The sequence below is a fragment of the Papilio polytes genome, unplaced genomic scaffold, assembly GCF_000836215.1.
Source record: "Papilio polytes unplaced genomic scaffold, Ppol_1.0 DF824381.1, whole genome shotgun sequence".
NCBI classification, from domain to species: domain Eukaryota; kingdom Metazoa; phylum Arthropoda; class Insecta; order Lepidoptera; family Papilionidae; genus Papilio; species Papilio polytes.
Window position 1 is genome coordinate 830,167 of NW_013524823.1, and position 10,643 is coordinate 840,809.

Below are 10,643 nucleotides of genomic sequence, written 5' to 3' on the forward strand. Positions count from 1 at the left end.
ACCGGCACCGCTCCTACATACAAACAGCCGTAGAAAGCACTTATGAGATCTAATCCCGGAGGGAATATCAGCGCTACATGGTCTCCTGTATTTACTCGCCCCTTTTCGAGGAGGAGATTTCCAATTCGCTCTGCTTTTTTGTGTAACTCGGCGCAAGTAAGTACTTTAGAAACGGCGCCTTTTGAGTTGAGCAGTGTGAATATGACGTGGTCAGATGTACTCTGAGCGCGCCATCGCAAGATTTGAGATATGAATTGATACTGAAAAGAAAAGGAAAATGAAAGGACTCGTTTCAAGCGATATACAATATTTCTAATGATTTTATATCAGTATTGACTCGAACCTTCCTAGCGGCATCAGAGTCATCAGTGTAACCCATATCGCGACCTTGAGCTGAGGCGAGGCGGTTACCTTGCACGAGGTTTCCCACTATCACCGACGCCGGACCGACATCTGCGGATATTCCAACTAGTCACAATTTACTTCAAAGCGACTAATGAAATAAAAATTACAAATAAAAAAAATCTGAAAAATCATAGAACAAAACATGTTGTGTTAGGTTTAAAAAGCACGATATTTTTTTAAATTTTGTAACAAAATAATAAGATGTCAACTCCTTAACAGAGACTCGACCATCGCCATTCGCTTCTCCTAGAGTTTTTTTTTAAATCTATAGATGTCAGGAAGCCTATCGCCACTTGGCAGAATACTGGCGATTGCCATACAGTAACTATTAAATCTTTTAAATCCATTTATGAAGTCGATGGTATAATTTTAAATGAGAACTGTCTCGTCTGCAGGTTACCACAATTAAGAAATACCATAGCTAAATATAATTTTAAGTTTTTTTAAATCACCCCTCCCTTGTTCATAACTTTAATAAAAACTTTTGCTTAAAATGAGTGAGATAATAATGGTTTTGTAGTAATTTGACAGTAGACTCTTAGTAATGAGCGTAGGCATAACTATGTTTGTTAAAATTAAACAATCTAGTACCTGAATGAATTTCTCTGGGTTTGGGTAAATTTGTTACACATGTGTGTGGACACATTAGAACATTAGCTGGATGGAGAGTCCCTTCTAGGAAACGCCGTTTGCATTCGCTGAGGTGTATTCCTCCAAGCGGTGTCTTCGGAAGGTAATTAGGTTGTACCAACGCAAGGCAGTAGATTCCTACTTGGTGTATTGAATCAACTGCTTGGAGTACGCGCGACATCCACTGGAAGGACTAAGAGAATAACCTTTTTTATTACCTAACTCTATCAAAGATGCTTGTGGCCGTCGATGTTGGAAGCGAATCACACTTGAAGCACATCTTTGTAAATTACAGTGCGATTAGTGTTACCCGCTTTCCAGTTTGGCCTTTTCGTTTATAACGATAACTGTCTATATATTTTAATATATACACAGATATCGCACATACTCGACGATGAATTTTCTTTCTTTATAGGTTTCAGGCGTTACTCAAAACAGGTGTTTATTACTTACCTAATAAAACAGTATTTTTGTTGTATTATAATATTTTATTTGACACATTCATAATATATTAAGGATTAAACGGGAATGAGATCAAACAACTACATCCTACTGACTTTTTTTTTCATAACTGACTAAATTCTACTGAATATTTTTTTAAACATTTAATCAATATACACATATAATTTAAAATATTTGACATTTTACACAATTCATATCGAAGATCATTTGAAATATAATTTAATAACTTTGAGATCATAAAACTACTTCTATAAATGAAGACAATCAATCTTACATAAGGCTCCTACGACCTACGAGTACTGCAAGACGCCAAAGCACTGCTTTGTTTACAATAAGCTTCATTCTACTTCCTACTACTACAAACTTTTCTATAAACGTCATCTTCGACACTCTCTAGTAACTACTTTCAACAGTGTATTGAACAATATTATGTGTAAACTTAAAGCGTTCTACTACCAACATCATCTCTGTCGCTTTCGGAACAATAATCGTTTCGAACAATTTCTAATAGGGCCCTTAAGTATCGTTCCAGGGCCTGTGCTCTCTGATATCTATTCATGTTGAAATGTTGAGGTTCGTGCGGGGGGAGATCAGGGTAGTCGACGTCATAAGTCGGATCGTGTAGAATTTGTCGCATTATTCCATGAATTCCATTAGGTTCGTCATCGTCAGAATCACTATCATCGTCGTTGTAAAGACGCCAACGACATTTTTCACAATCAGGTGAGTAGGGTCCAGCATGGTCCGTACAATGTTTAGGTTTTTCTGTGTTATATCGTTCATGATCATTTTCATTGGGATGATCGGTGGATGAGTGCGCAGGCTGTTCTTCTTTATTTGTTTTGGAGCAACTTGCTACAACCGCGTTGTCGTCAAACATATCCTCATCATTAAAATCAAAGCTTTCTGTAGAACTATTTGTATTAGGGCTGGTAGTTGTATCATTAGCTTTATCTTTAGTGTTCTGTGATGCGACCACAGTATTATCGGACTTGCTCGTGCTTGCAACTGTAACACTTACAATACACTTGCAGTTAGCACAATATATATTATCGGTATTAACCGCTGCGTCTTTAGTGACACTATTACAGCCATTGGTTGGGGTGTCAGTTGTTTTTATCGTGTCGATGGCGGTGTTTGGCTTCTTATCTTCGGAGGTATTACCACCGATGTCAGTAGTGTTCATCGCCTTGACGGCGGCGTTTGTCATCTTATCTTCGGAGGTATTACCTCCGGTGTCAGTAGTGTTCATCGCCTTGATGGCGGTGTTTGTCTTCTTATCTTCAGGGGTTTTAACTTCGTTGTCAATTGTATTCATCATGTTGCTGGGAGTATTAGTCGTCTTATCGTCAGTTGTAATTGTTGCAACACAGTCGGTGTTAATTGCACGTTCGATGGTAACTATGATCTCGGTGTTAGTCTCTGCGTCAGCGGTTAAATTTGCAACTTCCGTAGTACCTAAAAAGAAAAATAGGTTAATACCTGCTGAAAATGTATCAGTGTAATTAATATATATTTACCTTTTTGATGAAGTCTTGTTTTACAACCCCAGATAATTTACATGAAAAATGCTATTTTCACGCAATTGAGCTGTACCTGTAGCTAAATAAATATTAGTAATATTTAGTGTAGCTATATTGCCTTGGAAGTCTTAAACATAAAGCAAGAAAATTCATCGTCAAATAAATAGAATATAAAATAATAATTGCAAAATAAAAGAGAAGAAAAAATAGAAAATAATTGTAGCTTAAGCAAAGGTATTTATGATCTCACCTCCTCTTCACCGCAATCAGGTCTTTGCTCGGCTATTATGCAAATACGTTCGTCGCGAAGTACCCTCACGGAAAACACAGCAATACGTCCTCTGTATATAAATTTCATGGGTTCAACGGCGAGTACGGTCGCTATGATATCGTCCATATTATGTTTGCGACCAGTCACCGTCATTAGCCCATCGCGAGAGCCGCATACAAATACTAAGCCTTAAATAGAAAAGATAAAAATAAAATTTTTCAAACATAGTTAGCGAATAATGCAAAAAAGAATATGCATTCCCGCCACTAACTTACCACCTGGACCTAAGAAACCAAGGAGTCCACTGCGGACGTAGTGTTCCTCTCCGATTGGTTCCCCGTCGGCATCCAACGGCCGAACTCGGAAGACGGTGTTAGTGAGCCCTGGCAGGCCCCAATACCCAGAGCCCGTCGCCCCACAAAGGACGCAAATCTCACCTACTTCATCGGTCTTGCACAGATATGTAGGCCCTTCTATTTTTACCACTACTATTACACCTAAGACAAAAAGAGCACTTTTTAATTTTTTTTTTCATAATAATAGTATGATTAATCTGTACATTTACTGAAGATTGTCATGATGACTTGAACGATTTCTCGAGTGCTATAGTTTTGACTTACAGGAGGGCATAACCTGCCCGCAGTCCTGTAGCGTGAGTGAGGTGAGCGAGTTCTCAGCATCTACACGGACAACGCCGTAGGAGAGACCAGACATAGACAGCACGCCGCGGCCAGCCGAGCTACCGCCGCGGCCCGCGCGCCGCACGCACACTGTCAGCGACTCGCTGCTACATGCGCATGGGCATATCGCGTCGCCACGCACACCTACACAGAAACACATATTTACTGCAGCATCAAGTAAACTTAGGGTATTCGATACGTTTAATGTAATTAGAAGCTTTTTAAACCATTTATCGGATTTTGTATTATTTTATGCAAAGTTCTATATCAAAAACAAAAAAAAGACTATGATGTTGATCGTTGTTGATGAGATGTTGTCGAGTTGTACGCATTAATCCTAGAATATTTATTAATCCAATTACCACGTTTTAATTAACTACTGAAACGCTGATGAAATGCGGGCTTTTTAATTTATTTTACATAGGCTTCTTTCCCATTTTCTTAAGCTCGGAAGTTTGAAGTTCCAAGTTTCTTTCTTATTTGCCTTCTCCACAAAATCATTTCAACAATTGTGAAATTTTAATCGTATTATTTTTTATTGACTATATTGTGTGAAAGGTGACATGATCAAGAAGGGAGTGATGACTGAGATGACGGATGATAGAGTGCTTTGGAGGACGAAAACCCGGTGCGCCAACCCTACGGGAGTAAGATAAGGCAGGGGAGATGATGATGATATTTGTTATTGACTGATGTTATTGAGAAGGTTTAGGTAGAAGTTATAGTACATAAAGTGGTATATGTATGTTAATAAAATTAACAAAAAAGAAATGAAATGACCCAACTCTCCAATTTTAATGCTTACCTTTTCCTGTATGTTGACTATACGGCAAATGAATTGGGAAATAATTGAAAATTACATCGACCTCAGCAAATTTAAAAATTTAGATAGCAAACGTGACAAGTTCTCGAGAGAGCCCAGCCCGAACTGAAGTCTAGGTTCCCGGGCGAGGATGCGCGCGGCGCAGCGCCTCCGGACGACCTTGATGCAAGCGTGCATAAACCATATAGCAATAAAATCAATAAATCTGACATTGCGTACTAAGGACCGTTAAATTATAGCGACATCAAATATTTCGACATACACTTGCTACTTCTACCTCGACCGCCATTTTTACAGATAAACTCGAATTTAAAAATGGCTCCCTGTTGGTTGATACATATTCTATTAAAAACGTGTCTTCAAAATTCGTACATTTGAATGGAAGAGTTTTATATCTGATAAGTATGTTGCTTATCAGATATAAAACTCTTTATACGAATTTTTAGAATAAATTTTCGGATTAATACTTTTACATTTTCTTTTGGGACTTTTTGGTGGTTGAATCTGATAAAGAGAGACTAATAAAACTATTCAAAACTACCTTTTATATTAATATTATAGAGGCGACAACAGATATACTTTACTGAGATAATTGAAAAATGACTTTTGTATAAAAGTGATACGTCATTCTAAGCAATTAGTTTATACGTTAATAGTTCGAGAGACTGTTTTATAGATCTCTTTATAAACCTAGCTTACTATTGTTAGTGTAAAAACATCCAAAAGCAGAAGGAAAAGACTTCATAAATATAACATACACAAACACAATAGAAAAGGGATAAATAATTGAAACAACTTATTCATTTTATTTCAATACCAAACAATAGTGTTTTATTTTACGTTTGTTACTGTTTTTAAATATTATTATGGAAGTTTTCAAAACCAACCGTAACTTTAGTTCGGGTAAGAATATCGCCCGATTTCTTTGAAAGAATGTGTTTATTTCAGTGCCTTTGGAACAAGTTCCTACTTATTATGAATTTTTGGAGAGCTAAGAAAACGGGCATGTTTTTAATAAAATATGCAGGCCAAGTTCCACTACGATGGTTTTTCTATTTAAGGCTTTTCAGTGGATGAGAATCTCGAAAGATATTGAAATAAAATGGTTCTTCAGCTCGCATTTTTTTATTCGAAAAGATAATTGATGTTTTTACATTGTAAAATAATAAGTGTTTAATGCTTTTTATAAGTCTGAAGAAAAATTAAGTTATCATTGACAGGTTTTTTTTTTTAAATACATTTTTGAAGTTGCAATTTCGACTTATTCTGAAAAAATCGAAAAATCAAGATTACTCAAAAACGACTAACTTCTGTATAATACATATAGTGGTCAATATTATCACAAATTATCCCCGCTATTAGGTCTTAACGGGAATACGTCTAATTACAATTAACCCTGTATATATTGACAAGGAACCAGGTTTGTGCTTAATTTCACTTTACCTACTGGACCAGATAAGTTTCTCTGCTTGCTGTAATTAATTGCCGTATTTTGTAATAGGGCGTGGATAGTGATGCTCAAATAACGAACTTAGTACTATTGTTTTGCCCTAAACAGAGTGCTCCTATACAGCTGTTACGATTATCTACAAAACATTTAGATATTCTTTGTATCGTACAAAAACAAAATTTCGCAACCCTTTTTCTAACATGTTAGCTCTGAAGACGCTGTCCTTTTCATATTCTTGAATCATATTCTTTTAATTTGTTTTTCTATAATTAAGTCATTTTCTTTTGTTTCAAGAATTACTTTTTTATAACATAATGTGGCAAATGAGCAAGCGGTCACATGAATCCACCGAAATGGAAAGCGACCGCTGCACATAAACACCGCAATTGCAGATGCCTTGCCTGCACATAAAAAGGACATTTCCCCTTCCTTTGCGTCTCCTCCACCTAATCCACTTTTACTTCCCTTCCATCCCTTGTAAGAACAGGGTGAAAAGGGAAAGGGAAAGGGACTAAAATGAAGCCTCCAGCACCACACACATCAGACTGTACGCGGAACTGCTTCCACTTGACGCCTGTTTTCTGTGTGGTCGTGGTATTGATGGGCCCTACACTGCGAACATGTTAAAGCGGGCTCTACCACTGTTGAAACAACGTTATTAATTAGTTACGTACCTTTGCTCTGAAACACCGACAGGAACTGATCACATGACGACAGCGACCAAGGGTTAGCGCCGTCAGCAACGAGCAGCATACGAAGTGAACTCAAGGATATTTCCTTATGATCTCTCGTCGCCAGTAATCCCCAGTGCAGATCTCGAGATTTAACGATCGCCACCGAAGCCCTGGATCATGGGATCAACAAAAACATATATAAATAATATACATTTTTAGCACAGCTTTTAGGCGACATGAAATTACGCAATGTATGGATATAGAGTTGTTAATAATGTGCGCTTCATTAAATAAAAATGTAAATTTAAACATTAGTTATTAGTACTTTGATAAGCTTGTTACATTTTTTCATTTTGAGGTAGGCGTTGCCGTTGTGGTAAAAATAGCCTTTCAATATTGATTTGGTGTAGCAGTTTTTTTATCAGAATGAGTTATTTATTTCATAAATATCTGTTTTCGCTCGTAATATACACAAATAGATTGCAATGGGCAAGAAAATAAAAGTAACCGCTTCAAATTTTAGTGGACAATGATATCATTTAGAGCGTGAAATTTGAGATTCGCCTTAGCACTTAAATAAGTAAATAATAAATCTGCTTTTGCGGATGTCCATAGGCATCTATCACCTTGGTGTTCCTGCTTGTGCCCTTTTCTTATAAAAAGAAATATATATATTCTCACCTGTACTTAGTGATCATGTGCATCCATGAGGCGGGGCTTACTTTCATCAGGGCGTAAGGAATGAATATCACATGCATGCCATTAAGAACACTCGCTAGTACGGCGTGCCAGAGTCCAGTTTCACGCTTGAAGTCCAGCACGCACACCATATGCTCGCCCTCAGTGTAGTTACAAGCCACTGAAAGCATCCGGCTGTGGGAGAGCATCGACGCTCTGCGAACAAACCATACCTATCACAATACAATTCATATTAACACAAAAAAACATGTATACAATTTTATACTCCTACCGTGGACGTAGTCAATAACACGATGCTTATTTTTATGGTGTACGGATCGTAATATTGAGCTATCCTACAATTCATTTTATATTGAACAACTAAAACCACTGCAATATACATTTTGAGACCGACTCGTAAGCTAGATGGAAAATAACTGGACGAGGATGACGGGTTCTATTGATTTTTATAAACAATGCAATAAAACGGCATCTGTAAACAATTTTCGTAAATGTTTGGCAACGAGAGCCTAGTTTGAGGCGTCTAGATTATTATTCAATTCGTTATATTCCGCTAGATGTCCCTATGCAGCTTGTTGCAACTCAGCGCAGCGCCGTGCTTGACGGTCACGAGAGATGGCGTTACGGATGCTGTCTTTGGTACTGCACTCGGCACACTTTGTAAGTTTTAGACATAATTGTAAGCCTTTTTTTTCTTTCTCTATAAAACGAGGGGCAATTAGATCACAAACGCATGTACATTATATTTTATTAACAAAAGGGTCAAATTTTTTCGATGATATTAAATAAATAATAAACGGATTGTTGTGTTTTAAATACTATGAATTGTAAATCCAGTTCCTAATTAGTAAAAGCTTATATACACCACTGAAGTTTAAAATTAAACAGTCAAGTAAAATGACAAAACTGTGCCAAAAAAGCATTGAATGTTAAGGGCACAATTCAAGTCTCGAGGGATGGAACGTTAAAACAAATGTTTCGGAGCAACGAGCAGCATGAAAATTCAGCGATGAAACAAAACATTCCTTTAACCTTAATAAGAACAATGTGAATAATACTTATTCCGTACTTTGACGTCATAATATGAATATAAATAGCCTTTTTCTTTTGTCTACATTTTATATTGTATCTTACAGTTTATTTTAATTAAGCCTCCAACTGTACTATTAAGTAGTAAAACTATATGATTTTTTTACGTTATTGAACGCTTCTTCTACAGTAATAGAAACGAAATAAGTACTAGAAAGACGGACTAGACCAAATAATCATTGACAATTAATTGTGATACGATATAAAAGTGCGAATAATTTAACTTAAAAAGATGCGAAACGAAAATTTAATTATCAATGTGTCACGTTTCAACAACGCGACTAACTACGCACTATAGTGATAATGGCAGTCGCGGTCTTACCGGTAGACATTGCTCATAGAAATAGTGTAGTCTCGTAAGTGGAAAAAAGCTTAAGAAAATATTCACCTCGTGACAATAACACCCATAGCGGAACCATCCGCGGCTGATGTATGTTCAATGTGCGCGGGGCTGTCGTCAGCAGGGCGCGGGGGTGGGATCCAGTCGCGCGGGGGGCGGGGCAATTTCTCTGTCGACACCCAGTGTAGAGACGGCCAACCGCGGAAAGATACCACATCGCCCGATGAAGTCTTCGGAAGACCTGGTCATAACATAGGTATATGAATTACACACATTGGTAGAGGTAGACCTAGAAAGAGATGGGTGGAGAAGATCAAGAAGCGAGTGACTGAGATGACGGATGACAGTGTTATTTGGAGAACGAAAACGCGCTGCGCTGACCCTACGGGAATAGGCTAAGGTATGGGAGGTGATGATGATGATGTAGGTACATTAATTGTCAATGTAAAACAATACATTTTATAGTATCGAATTATAGTTTTGCACACTATAGCTGGTAGCTGCGTGTAATTGAGAACATCCTGATCATTTCACCAGTACTCAATGTGAAGAGCATTTGTGTTCATCGTTGCGTATAAAATCATTACTACGTCGCGGTGTGATGGATATGGCTGGCTGGAGCTACCATCATGTACACATGTCCTTGTTATTTTTTTTTTTTTTAGGTTTAGTAAGATCACATTTTTTGTACAGATGTTACCACAAACTAGCGATCGCGCACTGCGTGCAAAATCTTTGTTTTTCAATACATAAAAGTCAACATTACTCCATTTGTTATCAATGGAAACTTAAACACCCTTTGGTATACCTAACTTAATTCACTAAAATATACTTTTAATTATAAACATTTCAAGTACAAAGCGTAATTCAAATAAGAGCTTTAAATATAAGAATAAACGATGAAAAAGGATTTCTTCTGTGAGCGCACGCTAAAGAGTATCGCAAGCGAACAGTGAATACGTTTCTAATAAAAAGACCGCTCGGAGGCTGCAATTAGCAAGAGGAACAAATAAGACGCAAAGCCTTTGTAACGTGTAACTGAAGTATGTTGCATGTTTTAATTAAGAAATCAATACGAGGCGGAAGCAATTTAAACGCAAGGAATTGCCGATTGGTTTTCAATTACGTTTAGTTTCCTATTACAATGTATATATGTATTTGTAAAGTGACTAGCAATGGCTTGCTCCAGTTTCCGAGAAGCCGTAACTTGATGAAGTGTTACAATTTATTTTATACGACAAACAACATTTAATAAAAATAATAATAGCTATTGCTTAATTAAGCTGAAAAGTTCGTTTAATTATACCACTAGGTATAATTTTGCTCATCCAAGGCCAAAGTCAGTTTGGTCTTAGGACAGAAATAGTTGTTGGAAATAATAAACATGATCTTCACAAAGGATTGAACAAAAGTGGTATTTCCTCAGTGAGTTAGGTGGTCAAATGTGACAAGAAGCGTACTTACCTTTTAGGCAAGCATCCGACGTGAGGGCATATTGTATTCCGCAGGAGCCGAGCAGGAAGCCGACCTGTTGCAGGCCGGCGTCGCGACGTGTAAGCGGCACTTCAATAGGTACAGGCACCACGCCGGCTTGGAG

At 37.4% G+C, this 10,643-nt stretch overlaps 2 protein-coding genes across 2 annotated transcripts in view; both read right to left on the minus strand.

The window, feature by feature from the left end:
* Positions 1-10,643, minus strand: part of LOC106111839 (disco-interacting protein 2) — a 50,925-nt gene that overhangs the window by 3,033 nt on the left and 37,249 nt on the right. Inside the window, exons 6-15 of the mRNA XM_013293999.1 lie at positions 10,511-10,642; positions 9,095-9,287; positions 7,600-7,812; positions 6,919-7,088; positions 3,912-4,115; positions 3,567-3,788; positions 3,271-3,479; positions 997-1,228; positions 344-453; positions 3-260 (exon numbers count right to left, since the gene is read on the minus strand). Coding sequence (XP_013149453.1) covers positions 3-260; positions 344-453; positions 997-1,228; positions 3,271-3,479; positions 3,567-3,788; positions 3,912-4,115; positions 6,919-7,088; positions 7,600-7,812; positions 9,095-9,287; positions 10,511-10,642 — 1,943 coding nt within the window. The remainder of the gene's footprint in view (positions 1-2; positions 261-343; positions 454-996; positions 1,229-3,270; positions 3,480-3,566; positions 3,789-3,911; positions 4,116-6,918; positions 7,089-7,599; positions 7,813-9,094; positions 9,288-10,510; position 10,643) is intronic.
* LOC106111979 lies at positions 1,235-3,247 on the minus strand. The gene is made up of 2 exons (XM_013294207.1): positions 3,018-3,247; positions 1,235-2,955 (listed from the first exon to the last, which is right to left on the minus strand). Exon 2 carries the CDS (start codon positions 2,816-2,818, stop codon positions 1,937-1,939), a length of 882 nt encoding a protein of 293 aa, XP_013149661.1. The 5' UTR covers positions 2,819-2,955; positions 3,018-3,247; the 3' UTR covers positions 1,235-1,936.

Coding starts and splice junctions, on each gene's coding strand:
- LOC106111979 (XM_013294207.1), bottom strand. CDS start 2,818: ATGATGAATACAATTGACAACGAAGTTAAAACCCCTGAAGATAAGAAG.